This window comes from Plasmodium coatneyi, chromosome 4, assembly GCF_001680005.1.
Source record: "Plasmodium coatneyi strain Hackeri chromosome 4, complete sequence".
NCBI lineage: Eukaryota > Apicomplexa > Aconoidasida > Haemosporida > Plasmodiidae > Plasmodium > Plasmodium coatneyi.
Window position 1 is genome coordinate 896,320 of NC_033559.1, and position 18,440 is coordinate 914,759.

General features: G+C 41.9%; 6 protein-coding genes across 6 annotated transcripts; 3 read left to right on the forward strand and 3 right to left on the reverse strand.

Moving 5' to 3' along the window:
- Window positions 1-941: 941 nt before the first annotated feature.
- On the forward strand, window positions 942-2,108 carry PCOAH_00007920 (Uncharacterized protein; the record flags this gene model as incomplete). Its single annotated transcript, XM_020057602.1, has 3 exons — window positions 942-981; window positions 1,169-1,213; window positions 1,339-2,108. 3 exons carry the CDS (start codon window positions 942-944, stop codon window positions 2,106-2,108), a joined length of 855 nt encoding a protein of 284 aa, XP_019913084.1.
- Window positions 2,109-2,840: 732 nt separating this feature from the next.
- On the reverse strand, window positions 2,841-4,523 carry PCOAH_00007930 (STI1-like protein; the record flags this gene model as incomplete). Its single annotated transcript, XM_020057603.1, has 1 exon — window positions 2,841-4,523. The coding sequence occupies one exon, from the start codon at window positions 4,521-4,523 to the stop codon at window positions 2,841-2,843; it is 1,683 nt and encodes a 560-aa protein (XP_019913182.1).
- A 2,685-nt stretch (window positions 4,524-7,208) lies between these two features.
- On the forward strand, window positions 7,209-8,617 carry PCOAH_00007940 (Calmodulin; the record flags this gene model as incomplete). Its single annotated transcript, XM_020057604.1, has 2 exons — window positions 7,209-7,495; window positions 8,076-8,617. 2 exons carry the CDS (start codon window positions 7,417-7,419, stop codon window positions 8,444-8,446), a joined length of 450 nt encoding a protein of 149 aa, XP_019913284.1.
- Window positions 8,618-9,286: 669 nt separating this feature from the next.
- PCOAH_00007950 (tRNA-ribosyltransferase) lies at window positions 9,287-10,477 on the reverse strand (the record flags this gene model as incomplete). The annotated part of the gene is made up of 1 exon (XM_020057605.1): window positions 9,287-10,477. One exon carries the CDS (start codon window positions 10,475-10,477, stop codon window positions 9,287-9,289), a length of 1,191 nt encoding a protein of 396 aa, XP_019913033.1.
- Window positions 10,478-11,244: 767 nt separating this feature from the next.
- On the forward strand, window positions 11,245-12,810 carry PCOAH_00007960 (ABC transporter; the record flags this gene model as incomplete). The annotated part of the gene is made up of 6 exons (XM_020057606.1): window positions 11,245-11,421; window positions 11,574-11,673; window positions 11,834-12,068; window positions 12,221-12,367; window positions 12,562-12,650; window positions 12,785-12,810. The coding sequence occupies 6 exons, from the start codon at window positions 11,245-11,247 to the stop codon at window positions 12,808-12,810; spliced, it is 774 nt and encodes a 257-aa protein (XP_019913130.1).
- A 356-nt stretch (window positions 12,811-13,166) lies between these two features.
- On the reverse strand, window positions 13,167-18,368 carry PCOAH_00007970 (Serine/threonine protein kinase; the record flags this gene model as incomplete). The annotated part of the gene is made up of 1 exon (XM_020057607.1): window positions 13,167-18,368. One exon carries the CDS (start codon window positions 18,366-18,368, stop codon window positions 13,167-13,169), a length of 5,202 nt encoding a protein of 1,733 aa, XP_019913227.1.
- Window positions 18,369-18,440: the final 72 nt, after the last annotated feature.

Sequence of the window (18,440 nt, forward strand, 5' to 3'; positions counted from 1 at the left end):
TGCATGCAAGGGGGCCCCACCTGTGCAAATGTGTTGGAGACATGTTCGCCCGTCGCGGACGCAAATTTGCAGTTCACATTTTTAACATTATCACTGTGAGAAATAACTTTGACATAACAGCGGACGTCAGAAGGAGAGTGTAATTTTTTTTTTTTTTTTTTTCCCGTCACTTTTTCAATTGGGGGCAATTCTGTAGGGTGAATTAAAATTTTCGGTCATTCCCCTCGGAGGAGAAGATTTTTCCTGCGTCAATTTTAACCACGCCAGTTTCACCATTTAAAATTTTTAAATGTGGACAGTTGTTCTGTTGTCGTCCATTTGTTGTCCATTTTTGTGCATCTTCCAGCGCAGTACGCCGCGCATTTGTCATTCACGTTTCTTACTTTTTGCCTTTCGCGAAGACGGAAAACGTGAAAAAATGCCAACAGGAAAATGTGGCAAAAAATGACATGCAGGGAATGAGCGCATGTTGAGACATTTTTTGGAGTATTCCAGCTCAGAAATTATTTGACCCATTTTAAGTCACTTTTTGAACTGCATTTCTTCTTTTTTTTTTTTTATGACATTAAAGGGGGAGAGAAAATCTGTCTACACATGGGTGTTGCGTGAGCGGTGCTGTTCATTTGTTAGCACATACGAATTCGCGCTGGGAGTTCGCCCCTTGCTATCTTCCGGCGTGATTATTTGATTGTCTGGTTGCTTTGCCGTCTCGCTCCTCCTCGCACGCCCCCACAACCAAGTGAAACAAAAGAGTCAAATTAAAAACAACTTGGCAAACCAGTTTGTTGGGAGAGCCTTTTTGCTACATCATTTGAATATTTATTCCAATTTTTTTCTTTTAAACATGAAAAAAAAAAAAAACACGTAAAATAAAAAGAAAATAAAAGCATGCCAAATATGCACCCCCAAGTGAAATGTTCCCTTAACAGTTATTTTTAAAAATGAAATTATATCTTTTATTACTGAATTGTTTAATTTTTGGTGAGAAGAAGAAAAAGACGGGGAGGGAAACGGAATGATGGAGTTGCCCTAGGTGCGGGTGTGTATTTTGTTACACACCTGTGTGGGGAATATAAATTTTGGGGCAAGCTTCTTTTCCACGAGGGAGACCGCTCTTTTATGTAACGCATATGCGACATCACCACCATCCCCATTGCTCCCTTCGCAGGTAATTTAAGAGGCGCCCAAAGTAGGAATACCCCATATAAAGAAGGTTCGTCTACCGTTTGTTCGTCTCGCCTGGCGCCAGGTGGTGCTATATATATAGGAGTGTGCAGATAGGACTGTATATATAGCCGTATACATTTTTGCATTTACATTTTGTGCTACCCCCCACAGACGCAGGAGGCGTTTCCGAAGAAGCGATAAAGAAGCTAAAAGAAATTAAAAAGCTCGAGTTGGATATCCTGAAGGACTTCGTAAAGCAAGACACGACGCATTCTGACATGTACAAGAGATACCACTGCATCGCCAGTGACTTCATTTCGGGTGATCCCAAAAGGAGCAGTCCCAAGGGAAGGACCCCAAATAATCACCCAGAAGAAAACAAAACGGAGGAAAAAAATTTGGCAAAAGAAGGGGAGAAGTCAGAAAAAAGTTTCATAGAAAAAATTATATCCTTTGTATCCATTTTTCGCTACGATAACGTAAGCAATATTTATTCTGAGTATGTCCAGAAAAGTTTTCCGACGGAAAGGGATCACGCTGATGATGCAAATGGTCACGATGCCATATATAAGGAAGAGAAAACTGAAATAGGAAAAAAACAAAACTCAAGCTCTTACGTACAATTATCAGGATTACATTTAATGAAGAAGAATATGTTTTTAGGTGGCAAGGACAATTCTAGTGAGCATTTTGAGGTAGGAAACTTGGGTTCTTTTTACATGATTTTTGGGGCCCGTAATACTGATTACCCTTGGGCGTGTTCATGCGACCCTCTTCAGTTGATAGATTATAAGGAGAAGAAGAGGAACTACGTTTTGTGTAGCAACCAAGTGGATATGTCTATACAGAACGCCGATTTGTTTTGCAATCCCAAGAATTCGTCTGGCTACTTTTACTTGTCCTACGTTTTTATGTTTCTAGTTGTGATCGTGTGCTTTTAAGGGTTGGAGCAGAAGCGGGAGGAGCGTCAAAAAAGCATTTTTCCTAGGAACGGACTGCAGGTAGGAGTGGACTCCTAGGAAGAACGTTGGAAAACGCAACAAACTTGAGGGTAACAAAATGGTGTGCTCCACCCCGTGCCTCCTGTTCGCCAGCATTTTCTTCCCCTTCTTTGCGTGCGCCTGTGCACGCGTGTTCGCACTATACATGTTCTACGTTTTGGGCCAGTGGTACATGCACGCCCCGTTGGGGCCCCCAACTCGTTGCGTTGGACCCAATAAATAATTAAACAAAGAGAGGAGAAAGGGCTACCCACGGGGGAAGTGTACAAAATGTCGCCAAAAAGGGGAACAAATTTCCTCTTCCTCCATTTGGGAAAAATGCGAACGGGCTAGGCCACCGCTGCTGTGGCGAAATGGTGCCTACGTGGGGCGTGACTCGGCTGGGTCAGCGTTGTCCAGAAGGAAATTTTTTCATAACGTGGTGTTAATAACAGTTTTCTTTTTTTTAGCGTTCGTGTGTTTGTTAATTTTTCGTTTTTTTCGTTTTTTTTTTTTTTTGCACCTTTTGGGTGGAAGTGTAATGAATTAGGGAAGTAACGCTATCGCGAGAGACACATCATGGAGGGACATTAATGTCCAATTTTTTCACGTAAATAAAAAGAAACCCAAGGGAAATGGAAGCGGTGGGCGCGCCGAGCAGGCACGCATTCACATTTACGCGCGGTGCAATGTTTAGCGAACTTTGAGTATCCCTGCGGCGATCAGCTTCTGCAGGCCGTTAAAAATCTTGGGGTCCTTTATATACTCCGAAATGGAATTGGGGTTTTCATTCAGCCTCTGCAGAATTATCTGGAACTGTGGGTCGGAAATGATTTGCTGGATTTCAGGGTCGGCCATGGATTTTTTAAACTGCTCTTCATCTACTTTTTCCGATTTGGACATTTCGTCAATTTTGTACACACATCTTTGGTACCCCTCGAGGCATTCCTTATTGTTGGGGTCCAGTTCCAGACCTTTATTATAAGCCTGCAAAGCTTTATAATAATCCTTCATAAGGAAGTGTAGGTTTCCCTTTCTGCTGTGCGCTTTTACAAAATTAGGATCGAGTTCAAGGGCCTTCATTACATCTTCCAGGGCTGATGGATATTCTAACAACTTGGTCAGTGCAGCAGCTCTATTGGAGTACAACTTGGCGTCATTTGGATTTCTCCTAATAGCTTCATCATATTCCTTTTTCGCATTAGGGTAATCATTATTTTTAAAGTATTCATTTCCTTTATTTTTGTGTTCTTCAGCTTTTTCAGGATCGATATAGGCTTCCCTTTCTTCTTTTTCCTTCTTCCTTTCGAGTTCTTTTAAAGCGTTTCTCGTAGCTCTGTTGTTATCTTCAACGAGCGACTTTCTATACGCCTCAATAGCTTTATCGTAATTCTTCACATTCGTATAGCTGATAGCTAGTCGATTGTATACCTTTGCTACTTGAGCAAAATCGGCCTTAAAATTGTACCTATTTTCAATTGCGTATAGACAAGTTTCTATGGCCTTATCGAATTCTTTCATTTCTATATATACTGCCGCTTTGTTATAATGGTACATAATATCATTGGGATTTATTTTTATAGCTTCTTCATATTCTTGCAGAGCTTCTTCAAATTTCTTTTGTTTATAAAATTCATTTCCCTTCTGTTTATGTTCATCACCTTGTATTTCTTCTGGTGATCGATTTTTTCTTTTCCTTTCTTCTTCTTCTTCCTTCTCTTTTTGTTTTTTTTTTTTCATTTCTTCTTCTTCCATTTTTCTTTGTCTTTCTTCATTGTAGCTGGAGTCATCATTAAATTTTATGCCAAAAAATTTCTCCACTCCTTCGCTTATCTTCCTATCGCAGGAGGAAAGTATGTATCGAATGTTCATGGGGTTTGTATTAATAGCCTTTATGGTGTTTAACAGTTCATTTGGGTAATTTGCATTTTCTTCTTTGTACGATCTTAACGTGGCGTCATTTTGAATGATGGTATTTATGTGATTTATGTACTCCATGTTTTCTGCTACTTTTTCCTTCCTCACATTTTCCAACGCATCCTTTAACGATTTGTTGTTTGGGTCTATTTGGAGTCCTTCCAGGTAGGTCTTTTCCGCGCTGTCCAGTTGCCTTAACCCATGTTCTGCACACCCTTTCCTTATGTATCCCTTTGGCCAGTCTTTCTTTAAACTTATGCACTTGTTTGCGCTTTCTAGGGCTTCATAGAACCTCCCCATACTTGCATACGCCCCGGATAGGTTTGAATGTAGCACGTGGTCCTGAGGGTCATTCTTAATTGCGTTCGTAAAGTGGGTAACGGCTTCATCAAACTTCCCTTCCTGGAAGCACTTGTTTCCAATCTCCTTCAACCGTAGCGCCTCTTCCTTGTTGACCATTTTTGGAGGGGGTTAACTGGGTATACAAATGTGGGTATAAATATATATGTGTGCTCAGAGGGGGAATCTTGGCTGCAACACGGGTGTGCCTTTTCCCTGTGCCTATTTCACCTGGTGGAACTACTCTTGCGCCGACTACAGGTTGTTCTTCGTTTCACTTCTGTAACGAAGCGTATGAGCTTTTCCCTGTAGGATTGGTGGCTTAAAAGTTCTCCTTCTTAATTGGAACGTGTGGGGACGTTTCTGCGGGAGCTCCTTCGTGCGTCACGTCGGCTTCTACAACGTTGGCGAAATTTTTTTTTTTTTTTTTTCTTCCCTCAACTGCTTATTTCTGATGTGCTTTCTTTGCTCCTTGTTTGGTGCTTGCACGGTAAACGTAAAGGATGCCTTTTATCGCAGGTTGTATACGCGAGTGTTTTTTTTTAATTTTTTCCTAAGAGTTTGTATGCCATGTGGCAGTTGGTCATGAACGCGTTTTGTGGATTTGGTGCTATACTGCTTCGTTGCTGCGCCGCTTTCCTGTTTTTCTCTTCTCCATGCTGGAATTGGCTCCTTCATTGGGGGAACTGGCTTAATTTTTAAAGTAACGTTGCTTCTATTGCGCTTTCTCACGCGCATCCCTTCGGAGTGCGTATTACAAATGTATATTGCACCCAAGTGGGGAAGTGGTCCTGCAAACGTTCGCCTGGCAATCTAAATGTACCGCTACATATTACATGTATGTATGCCCCGTGGCGACGCGAAGGGGGCAGCACCAAACGATCGGCTCGCCCTGTACGTTTCTGCAGCCGAACCGCAGCCATTTATTTTCTCCCTACAGTGCGGAAGTGCGTGGAAGATTCTACTCATACGTTTTATTCCATACCACGAAATGCTTAACTAGGTGAATTTTTTTTTTTTTCACAACATTTTACTTTCCAACAAATAGCCCACTCGGGAGCAATCGATAGGAGGTTGCGCTGGAATCACATCCACCTACAAAAGTTGGAAGCGAGGAGAGTAAACATAGTGCAGTCTCCTCACACAAGTTCTTTTCCATTTTGGGGAGGCCTTTTTTTATGTGAATATAATTCATACCTACGGAACACACATACGTAACATTATGTGTGGAGTTTTTGCCCCGTATGACCCTTTTTTTTCTTCCACAAAATTATTACGTGAATATATCTTGTGCGTATCCATCATATGTTGTAGGTGGATATTATGCGTGCTTACCTCTTGCATTTATTTAGCACGAGGAAGTTCTGGCGAGAAGAAGAGTACGGACGTTCCATTACCTACCCGCATGAACCCCCGTTCATCCATTTCGTCTCACAATAGGAGGCAGAACTTAATGTAGACAACAAAATGGCGGAGAGAAACACGCAGGTTAGCAAAACCAACGCGACGCTTCCACGTAGGGGAACACAAAACGGATAAAAAGGTTACTCATTTGTTCATCCCTTTTTTTCTTAAAAAAAAAGCGAGTTTGCTTTCCGTATATGTATCAGCCAACTTTCTCTCGTGTTAATCAGTTCAAAGGACTGGCAAGAGACCGTTTCCACAAGGTGTTTTGTTGCCCTCGTTAAAGGGGCGAAATTCAGGGGGATATTTTTTTCTTCATTTATTTGCAGCATTTAGAAAAGTAAAAGAACTTTTTTCCACAGTGGTGAATCGCCTACGTGTATGGCGGTGGAATGTTCAGTGTTCCCAAGGTTGTTTCCTTCTCCGATAAAGCATTTGCGCCCCTTCGAAGGGGCACTTAATTTGTTTAAAAGGATGATCAATGAGCCATTTTTTTTCTTCCATTTTGTTTTGCACCAGTTTGTGCGGAATGGTTTTCACGCCGTATTTCTGTGCGTGGGAAATTTTCCTTATTTCCCCCCCATGGTGTGTTTTTTCCTTTGGGATCATTGTCTTTGAAAGAGCTGCGTGTCTACGCCTGGCTCAATTAAATGAGCATACTGTGCTAAACAGCGGATACGTGACCGGGACGCAAAACAGAGTAACAAACGTGTGCGGTGGTGAAGCGCGGTACAGGCGTCTTGCGCGAGCTGAGAAGTGCAAATCCGCGTAAAAAAAAAGAAAAGCACAATTTTGTGTATGGCAGTGTAACAGCATAGCAACAGGGCATCATACCTGCGTGACTGTGTAGAAAAATCTCTGTTCTGCAAATTCGCACAGCTGGTTTTAACAAACACAAATGTGAGTGCCACGGGGACTAGAAATTCCGCGTGTCGCATACGCGTAAGAATGGGAAGCCCTCTTCAAATTGATTGCGGAAAAAGGGGAAAATCTGACAGGAATTCTGCCCTTAAAGGAGGAATTTAAAAAAAATTAAAGCAAATGTTAAGGTACCCCCCAGTTCGCTCACACATAGTAATAGGCGATACGCTATGGCAGTGCCAAGTTGCGGGAAAATCTGGCACATGGGCACGGCCTTTGGCTAAGAAAGGGAATTCTTACAAGGGACAATTTTAAAAGTGCACGGAAAGGCAAATTTGTGTAAAAATAAAAGGTGTGTTTGCATAGTTCGCGTTCGCGCAGTGGAGGACATACATTCGCACTACACATTTTTGTACACGGCACTTTTTAAATCGCCTTCTGTATTCGTCCCAGTTTTTTACTTTTTTTTTCTTTTTCCCTTAATTCGTTCCTCCGTTCCTTCTCTTCGCTTTTCTTTCTTTTTTTACGTTCAATATTTTCGCACAATTTTGTATTGAAAAAAAAAAAAAGGTACACAATACTTCTTAGCGGAAGCTACATATCATCACGATAATCGAAATATCAATTTTTGGAAACATAAAAAAATTCCCCATTCGTTTTTCATGCGTTAAATTCCAATTAAAGGAGGGGAAAAGGAACAGAGGGCAGAAAATTTCTGCGCGCATTTTCTGCATAGCCGAATAGCACAATGGCAGACAAGTTAACGGAGGAGCAAATTTCCGAATTCAAGGAGGCCTTTAGCTTATTTGACAAGGATGGCGATGGAAGTAAGTAAAAGAATACGCTAACGGGCGAAGTTAACATGCGAACATACACATGAAAAAATGCAATTGCGAAAGGGAAAGTGCGAAAATGCCCAAACGCGGAGGGTACCGAACCGTGCATAGACAGTTCCACTTCCAGGTGGCGGAGCGTGCGAGTTGGCTTCTACTCTTTGCCCCTACGGTTTGCTCCTGCGGCGTGGTTCGCTTTTACACCCAACAACACGCATATGAAAGACGCATAAGACATTCGCAAAAGGATACATGGCATGTGTTCCGTGTTGCCGCTAAGCATACACACTCACCTACACGCGCAAGAACGGATCACATGTCCTAAACCGTTTGAATTATTCATCAGTGTGGAAAGTTCAACTATGAGCTTCTAATGAGTTTTCGTTCACAGATTAAAAATGAAAAAAACGCACACAACTCGATCGCTCGTGTTGTGTCGAAATGTGTAGTCAGCTAGCCAAAATGAAACGTAGCGGGAAAAAAAAAAAATATATATATATATATATATATTAACCGTTCCTGTATTTTTATTTTATTATTATTTTTTTTTTTTTTTTCCCTACCCCCCGAATAGCCATAACAACCAAAGAATTGGGGACAGTCATGAGGTCACTGGGGCAAAACCCAACCGAAGCAGAATTGCAAGATATGATAAACGAAATAGACACAGACGGAAATGGAACCATCGATTTCCCCGAGTTCTTAACTCTGATGGCGAGAAAAATGAAAGATACGGACACGGAAGAGGAACTAATTGAAGCCTTCAGAGTATTCGACAGAGACGGGGATGGATACATAAGTGCAGATGAGCTAAGACACGTCATGACAAACTTGGGAGAAAAACTAACCAATGAGGAAGTGGACGAAATGATACGAGAGGCGGACATTGACGGGGATGGCCAGATCAATTACGAGGAGTTCGTCAAAATGATGATAGCCAAGTAGCTGGTTATCCATATGTGTGTATGTGTGTGTTTATTCGCGCAAGTGTCTGTTTTTTCATATATCCATTCGTATGCTTATGCGGACGTGTTCATGTTGTTGCACACAAGCGCGCAAATCTGAGTGCTTGTCTGTGTGTACTTACGTATGTGTGTGCATGTCTGCGGAAACGCGCCCCCCCCTTTTTATTCATCAAAAGTTTTTCATCCATTTTAACGCAAGCCAACTTTTATTTTGTTTTACCTGAAGTTATTCTAAATCTTCCCTCGAAGGAGAAGCGCGGATGGGGGAGAACGATTGCGGCAGGTCTCGTGTGGGGTCTGCCACAAACCGGTACTGCGCCGTAGTAACTATGTTGTCATGCCTGTGGGGGAACCGTTCCAACCCACCTTTTGTGTATAGGGTCCTCATGACCCCGTCCCCGTTGCAGCACGGAGGGCAGCAAAATTGAATTGAATTGAATTAAATTAAATTGAATTAAATTAAATTGAATTAAATTAAAGTAGCCAAGGGGATTTTTCAAAAAATGGACAAGGATACAAATGTAACGCAAACAAACTGTTAAAACGTTGGTATCGTTCGAAGGAACGAAAAAGGGGCAAATGCAAAAAAATGCTGCGCGACGGGGGGAAATGACAAATAGGCGCTTTATAAAGGGGATAATTTGACAATGGGGCACGTTGGCTGAGATGTTTTTAACGTTTAACAATGTTCATTTGGGATGGAGTAAGTTATAGGCAAACGGCACACGCATCATTTTTTCGCTGTACCCGCTTCAACCAATTTGCCCAAATTTTCACCTCTCCGTAGCCCGCCGCTCAGCCTGCAGGGGGGCGCTTTCTTCTAACCCAGTTGGTGCCGCTGGACGAACCAGCTGATGTAACTGAGAAAATTGCCACTTCTTATCTGCGTTCGAATTTCTTGAAAGAACAAACTGTAGATGTACAAATTGTGGTAGGACAAAATGACATTTGCGGTGAGCTCCTGACACTTGAGCAAATGGTGAACATACGACTTCGTTTCATTTCGGGGGGAATTTTCCGTTATGGGAGAATAATCTAAAGAATATTTTTCATCGTTTAAGTCTATAATAAAAATGTCTTTATTGTGAAAATTTATATGGTTTATATCGTGCAGTTTGTTTGTGCAGTTGTGCTCCATTGTATCCATTTTTATGTGCATATTTAGAGCCTTTCCATTTCTTGCCAATTCGTAGGGGAAGTTCGCTTCGACGATGTCTATTCCGTGATAAACGGAGTGTAAAATTTCGACAGGGGTGCCTACACTTAGTTGTATAAGCTTCAACTTGTCTGTCGGTAGAGCCGCTAAAGTGCTTTTCAAATGGCTGGTTCTCTCTTCATTCGATTCATCGTAACCAATCCCACTTAGCATAAACCCCCCAATAAGGGAGTCGTACTTATTTAGCATTTCCTCCATTGTGCCTTTGTCCAAATGGATAGTGGATGGCACCGTCACAATGCAGATGGAGTCTCCACCCACTTGGTTATCCTTGACACTTTTTATTTTTTTTAAAAATTCATCCATTAGTGTTATTATTCGTATTTTTTTCTTCTTCCCCACTTCTTCATTTATTTTTATCTCCTCCGATGGGATGCAGAAAATGTCTGGCTCAAAAATATGGACACATTTGCAAAAGTCGTCTATGGAAAATATGGTCGTTTGGTTACTCTGCTTCATCGTAATATTTTTATTAATATTTATCGAAAAATTATTTGTCAAAATATTTCTCACGTTCATATATCTGTAGCTGTTTTCAAAGTCGGAGAAGCTGTGCAGATACGATTTGCCCTTCTTTCCTCCATGTTTGGAAAAATATTCTTTCGCCTTTTCATATACATCCATGTTTTTGTATACCTCCTGTAGTGGACAATTCAGGATGAAATTATTCTTCTCAATTTTTCGAAGTAACTCGAAGTTGATATATTCTGGTTGTATGTCATTGGTGAGGATGGTCGTGGCAGGCGTTTCGATGTCCTTTATTTTGTGCAACCGGTATTGGGGAGGATCCTCCATTTTGGTAATTTAAAACGGGGTTGCTAAATTGGGCAATAACGGTCTTATATAATACATGCATATACCCGAAGGATTGGCCCTCAACTGTCCACGCGAGTCAACCAGATCGATCAACTCAAAAGGAACAGGCGAATCTGCCGAAGCTGTATTCCTATGCATGCTCGTTTGGGCTCCCAAGAAGAGGAATGCCTCCTCACAATTTTGGAAAACTACAAACGGGGGTGTTATCCTTCCGGCTGACTCCCCTGAGTGAAGAAATTTTAAAAGAAAAAAAAAAAATATGTTAAAAGGAAATGGCACATATACGTAGTACGGAGGAATAACATGTCGATTGCCACCTCCCTCCGGCACGATAACACCAGTTCCCAAAAGAAAAATTATTAAAATGGAAAAAATTATTTCTCTTTGCATTGGGCTTTATGGCACTATCGCAGCACCACCAAGCTGGCCCTACAGAACGAGAGCGTTGTGAGCTGTTGCCCCCCTGAAACAAAATAAAGGGAACGCAACTCCATGCAATTCGAACTGGTGACAAGTAGATAAGCACAATGCATCATTTTGTTAGCCTTCTTTGGGCCCCTTTTTTTCCACCACTTCCTTATGTACGCCTTTAACATGGGTGGTAGAATAAAACAACCGCGACAACACCCACAGCAATGATAACCTAACCTGGCATGCACTAATTTACAATTGACGCATATGGCTAGTCGCCTTAACCAAAGAACTGGCAACAGTACCCGTTTCTGTTAGACCCCTTTTTGCCCCAAATGAACGAAATAGTAATAAACAATTTGAGTTATAATTATTACAATAGAGTAGGAAACACGAAAACTGCAGCACTGGAAAATGTAAATTTATCCTTCGGTCGAGGCATGCGAATTGTCGTTTGCGGGAAAAACGGAGCAGGGAAGAGTACCCTATTGAGCATCATAGCAGGCAAGAAGGTAGGACCGTTTTGCTAGAACACGAAACGTGGCTGCTGCAACGGTCTTGTCGCCTACGTACACGTCTACACAGGTGCATATAAGGATATATATATGCACGCATGTAGGTATGTATATATATGTGCACACGTATGTCACCCCTTTTTTTACAGCTGGTAAAGGAGGAATCCGTTCTGGTGTTCAACAAGCCCGCGTTCCATGACACCACGCTGTCAAGCAGAATCGGGTTCGTTGGGGAGTGGTGGAGCGACGGTATGAGGAAAGAAGTGCTTGTTCCTATTTTGGGGCAGCTAAATAAACCAATAGGGATCCTCCCCCCAAATGGGTACTCTCCCGCCGTTTGTTAAATCAGTTGGAGATTATTTCCAGAACGACTTCACCTTGCGCTCTGTTTTGCCACCACCTTTCACAGATTACGCAATGAACATCACGGTGAAGGACTTCTTCGCAAAGTACAAAGACTCCAAGAGGTACAGGAAGCTGCTGAAGCTGTTCGAAATCAGCGAAGACAAACTTATATCTTCCGCCTCAAAGGGGGAAAAGAAAAAAATTCAAATTCTGGTTAACTTGGTAACGAGAAAGGACGTCTACATTTTCGATGAGGCAACCGAGTCGCTGGACCTGATATCTCGGAAGTTATTGCTGGAGTAGGAACAGTCGACTATGTGCGCCCGTGCATTTAGCTACATGAGGAGTTATCCCACCCTCCTCCTGGGTGCTTCCCCTAAAGGGGGGGAAGAACACACACCCCAACGGAGACATGTACCAACCTATGCCAATTGCCATACCAATTCTGCAGGTTTCTAAAGAGGGAATGCATAAAGCACAACTGCATCATCATTTATTCGACCCACATTTTCGATTATATGGAAAAATGGTGTAGCCATATTTTATACCTGTCCAAAGGTTCAGTGGCTTTTTTTTCCGACATAGGGACTGTAACGAGGTAATTTACGTGGGAAAGAAAGGTGTACCTCCTTCCGAACTGGGTCGCAACGTAGATCCACTTTTGCTGATCCTCTGCATGTAACAATTACCATGACACTGTTGTGCACATTTGCTAATTACTACGCGTTCCATTTTGTGTGCCAATTTGTATGCCCATTGACTGATCGCTTGGCCTTTCACCCCCCACTGCAGCGCCAAGGACTACACCTCCCTAGCGGATTATATTTTCGACCATATGATGGAGGAGACGAGTGAAGAGCAGCACATGAAAACCATGGAAGGTACGCCCCTCTGAGCTTCGCTTCTTTTGTGCATGTGTGCAGGTGTATGTGTAATGCGGTATGTCCCTTCTTTTTAAAGTGTTAAAATTTTGCGTAAAAGTACGAATTTAAAAATATCGCTTTTGTTATCTCAGATTTGTTCCTAGAAGATTCAGAATAAATGCACGATTTTCTTTAACAGAAAGAAAATCGTTTTAGGAGGTCCAAATGAGACAGAACAGCGCGACATAAAAATGCCCCCCTTGATAAGGTGCACCACGAGAACGGTTAGCGTATCTGAGTACATTGCGCAAAGGAAGGAAAACTAATTCATCAATGTGGGGTGGATAAATGGAGACGTACAGAAGGGGGCTGTCAAATTGGGATGCCCCCCCCGAATTGGAAAATAACAACAAAATTTTGCGAATTGTCACCCAGCTTTGCTGTGTGTAAATACCACTGCACATTCGTCTTCCTGTTTTCCTCCTACGTCAGCCCCTTCGTGTCTACAACGTTGAACGGGCGAATCATCCCGGGTTAACTTAAAAAAAAGGTGCGCATAAGCAGGCGCAGCAAATCCGTGTCCATTTCTGACAAGGAAAAGGACTCTCTCGATTGCAAAAGGAAAAACAAATCCGCTGGATCTGTCTTCAACGTGACACACACAAAAAAAAACAAAAAAAGGTTTGCGAAATTGTAGGGTTCCCATGCGTGTATTTTCTCGACGGAGTTAACATCGTACTCACTTTTTTCATTTCCCAAAATAAAAAAAAAAGTTTTTTTTTTATCCGTCGAATTGGCTAGCTGGTGAATTTTTACCTGAATGTTCATAAAAAAAAAAAAAAAAAAATGAGCAAAATTTTTCATCTGATTTTTGTAGATCTTCATTTTGCTATGTTTACAAAAGTGGTTCCACGTGGGGCTACCTCTCCCCGTAAGTTTGTTAAGATGCCTATAAAATTCATTTTTTGTGCGTTTGTTTTTCTTATAAAAGAGTTTTCTTTTTAAATACAAAATGGGAATACGCGTGATGCGTCCATTCCTGTTGTTATAAAGAGAAATTAGCTGTTGATTCATCTTGGGGGGGAAAACAATAACTGGGCCTTCACCTAAGTTGGGTAAACAGATAAACTCTTTTGCTTCCCTGTCCATGTGAGCAATGAGGTAAACATTGCCCACCTTCAGTATGTTATGTTTGGCCAGCCCGTGGAGCATCATTTTAGCATTCCTCAAACATTGCACCCTTTCGAAGGGGAGCCGACTAACGCATGAATTGTAACGTACGTTGAGAGGCAGCTCTGCGTACTGTCCGTTCTTCACAACGATATATGAGACGAACGTATGCTTGTCACTGACTCGAATTTCATCTCCTTTCTGATATTTTGTAACGAGATGGGTATGCAACTCCAAACTGTGGAGTGAGTAATTCCCGTTCCTTTTTACTACCTCCTGTTGCGGGGAAAACGGTCGAATATTCGTCCTTCCCGTGGGGAAGACACCCTCCTCATTGATCTTATGAGGTTTTTCCCCTGGAAAGACACTATTCACGCCTGTCCAGTCTATCCGTTTTAGCAATTCGCTATGCCTCTTTAACTTTGCGTCATAATAGAGAAAGAGCTCACCACAGTGTGCATATATTTCGTCGATGGATTTCCTCTTCCTCACGTCAAACTGGAAAAAAAGATGGAAAAATTTTTTAATTTTCTTCAAATTATTGTCAATTTTTTCGTTAATCATTTTATCGAGTAGGTCTTTCCTCTGATCTATCTTTATGTACAAAAATATATTGCACTCATTTGTTAATGGTTCATTTGTGATCATCTCGAAAAGTAGAAAGCCAAGTAACCACACGTCGCTTTTTTGGATGTCTCTTCTTCTCCTGTGAAAAATTCGCCTCTTCAACAGCTTCTTCTTTAGCAGTCTCTTCATTTCGTCAATCTGTTTGTTGCAATATCGAAATGGGGACGCCTTCCGAATGGTCAATCTGTGGGGGTCGCTTCTTCCCACACTGCTATGATTTGTTTTTTTCTTCCGACCGATTATGCTTTGGCTGCTTCCCATTCGGACAATAATTTTTAAGTTCGCTGAATTGGCTGTAATTCGATTGTGGATTCCTCTGCTTAGCCACTTTGTTGCTAAACCAGCACTTCTGCCAAACATGTGGTTATGAGTGGCCGTATCCATTCCCCGCTTTTCCTTCCCCGCACCCATTTTCATCAGCTCCGGCGCAGACATCATTTCGTTTCCCCTGCTTGTTCGAAAAAATAGGAAATCCTTATTGCTGAAAAAGGCTTTACTTTCTCCAAAGTCGTTAATGACGATGGATGGAAGGTTAGGGATTTTACCCATAAGGTGGGTATGTCTCCTTTGGACAGGTGTAGCATAACATTGGGAAGTGGACACAAGGCTCATTCTGTCCAGATTGATTCCACCCGTTGTGTTATTCTTCATTGGGTTTAAATTTTCCTGTGTGTTTCGACTTTCCGCCATTCCTTCCATTTTTGTCGTTTTTACTTTTTTGCCTAAACGGGTCAGGTAACTCGTCCGTGGTGCAAAAAAGGAGGAAGACAGATTGTTTCCCACTTGGGGAGCATTTTCTCCCTTCTGGTATCCATTCCGACGACGTTGAAACCCATCGAAAGGAGTTTTCCCTTTTAATGGTGACAAAGCAGATCCATCGTAATTTACCAAAATGTTACTTGAGTTAATGTCAAAATGGGTTATCCGTCTTCTATGAATTCGCATAACGGTTTGTACAATTTGTTCGAACAACCTCAAAACAGACGTCACGTATTGTAACTGGTTTACCCTCATATGGATGCTCCTTCTCAACATGGCATAATATAATGATAAATTCATTTTTGTGGATTTTACCCTCCATTGGGGAATTTTATTTGTTATTTTTTTAAATATTTTTTTTTTCCTGAACAGTAAATGTCCATTTTTGTCCATTCCATGGGGGCCCCAAAAGGGCAACAAATTTGCACACACAATTTTTTCTCTTTTTAGCAAGTAATCTTCGTATAAATAATTTATATAATTTTTTAAATTGTCATCGTAATGCTGCATTAGTATGTAATAAGTGAAGGTCCTACAATCGCCATTTTTTTTAACCCCGTATTGGTACATTTGGCATATGCTTCCATGCACATGTTGAAAAGTTCGGAGGCATTTTATTTCATCGAAAACATTTTTAAAAGCGTAATTTTCGTTGATATGCTTTTGTATCTTTATCAGCTTTATAATGAATGGTTTATGTGGGAAAATGGAATGGGAACATAAGTGTACCGTTCCATTCCCGTCTTCATTTATTTTTCTCAGAAAATGCAAATGCTTCATGTTGCTAACCACGGCAAGGTTGTAGAGCATTTGCAGTGGTTCATTCCCCTGTATGTATTTCTTAACGCGGCGCAGAAGCTTTTGTGCATTCTGCTTGTTCAGGTGAAGCTGCAGGACCTTCATGATTGGTATGTCTTCCGCGTTTATAAGTTCGTCAATTGGGGCGTACTTCCGGGGAATCTTGGGAAAACTGCACATCTTCCCTGATTTGACGCCGATGTGGTTGTTAAATCTGTTTAGAACGTCTTCATGCTGGCCGTAGTAATTCTCATTAAAGTAGAAGCAGTTCAGGTCCTTCCTATTGTACGACGTGCAGAGGGAAAAGATCAAGAGGACTGTCCACGTGGCGACATCGATATTTTGGAAGGCATTACCAATTGGTGCTACTTTCGCCCATTTGTCTTTTCCCAGGCAACCTGACCCATTTGTCGTTACCGAATTGGATCCTTCCTCAGACGGGTATGTCTTTCCATTCGTTATCCGTGCCAATTTTCCACGACGATGTTGGTGATCATGTGTATGTGAAGACTGGGAGATGCATAATTCGTTGGTCCGCTCCTCCAACATAGGGGACTTCTTCTGAACGAAGTATCTTGGGGAGCGTTTCTGAAGACGATTTAATGCGAGGGGGCGAATAAAAATTTGTTTCTCCACTTTTTTACTTTTCGCACTATTGGTGTTAACTGATGGGGGATTGAAAATGCAGAGGTGATTATCTTCTTCGTTTGTGTCTCCCCCACTGGTGCGACTTTTATCCCGTATACGAAGAGATTGTTCCTCCCGTTGCTTGTGCATGTTAACTGCTTTACGTGAAACGACACGTGAGTGTTCGCCACGGCTACTTGCCCCAACGCAGTGCAGCATGAATTCCAAAATTCTCACTCTGTGAAAGTAAAACTGTAGAAGGAAATTCTTCTGCTCCGATAGGGAAAACAAAATTTTTAAAAAAATCGTCAAAAAGGGGGTCGCCACTTGGGATCCTTTTGCACAAGACATGATTGTGAAGAGAAGAAAGTACTTCTTCCCCATGTGCATGTAAAACTCGTTTTTTACTTTTCTAAACTTTTCTTTAAAATGGGACAACCATGTTGCTTTTCCTGGAAATGACTCCTCCCCACTGGGAAATGAGAAACAACGCCTATTCTGGAGGGGCACCATTTTTTCGCCTTTGAAAAGGTGACCCCTTTCGATATACCTCAGGAAGTGCAAATACATTTTATAATATTTTCGAAGCCAAATTCGTTTGCCCCTCCGCTGGTTCAAAATTTGGTGAGCAATATGCTCTGCCCACTTGAGGGGACACCCACTAGGGGCACCCCCCTCCAGGGTCTCTTCACCATGTATAAGAAGTTTCTCAAAGTGGGAAAAAAATTTCTTTTTTAAAAGCATGCAAAAAATTTGCTCCTCAACCAGGTGTGCTACTCGCTCCAGCTTTACCTCACAATTTGTGCAAACTTCATTTTTTTTTTTTCCCAAATGGGGATTGCCCCTTTTTTGATAACTCCTGTTTATGATTCTTAGGAGGATTTGAAGGAGGTAGACAAGGACAAATTTTACGTCCTTCATATTGGTTGCATTCTTCCAAACTGGAACAAATGCAGAGTTGGCGCTGCTGGAAAGTTTACATATGAGCGAAATAAAGAAGCTTTGATAATACTTGCGTTCATCTTTTTTGGTAATGACCACGTCTGTTGCGGGTGGCAGTTTCATCCCTGTCTTGATTGGTACTCCATCCTGCTTTACCCTTTTGTAGGATGTGCGCCCCTTGTTGATAATTGCAATTTTTAGCAGAACATACCTCTTCTGGACGTCCCCCTTGTATTTACGCAGAGCGTGAAAAAGCAAATAGACATACGAAGTAAACACTCGCGTGAAGAGATATACAAAGGAGTGTAGCTTCTCGGGGGGCAAGCGACTCCCAATTTGTGATGGGTACTTCTTGCCTAATCTGTTCCCACCTCGTTTGTGCTGCTTTTCTGTGCAGTTTTCTTTTCTACCCTTAACCATTACAGCAGCACTTGTCTTGGAACCCACATCCTGCCGTCGCAATAAGTGCAGGACTCGTAGAAAGGTCTCCCCATACGTATGCGTGAAACGCTTCATAGTTTGGATGCATTTTGTGATTACTTCAAAGTGTTCCCTTTCGATGAGAAGCACTAAACGCTTAGCCCTCTCGCAGAGGGTTAAAAGGAACGCCTTTTCCCTTATCAGGTGGTTTATCTGTTCGTTAGGGTTGAATATCTCCCCCTTTACCCTTTTAAAATGGGACATAAGAGATGCACGTACTGTAGTCCCACTTACAACTTTTAGTACTCCTTTGTGGGGGGTAACCCCCCGGTTGAAACGACAGTCGTTTAATCCGTTCAGTCCCATTTTCCTCCTCACATATGTTCGCTTCATCTTTTTTGTAGGTGGGATGGGATGGGATTGTCCTGCCAACTGTCGACCTCACGGTTAACAGAGACAAGCAGG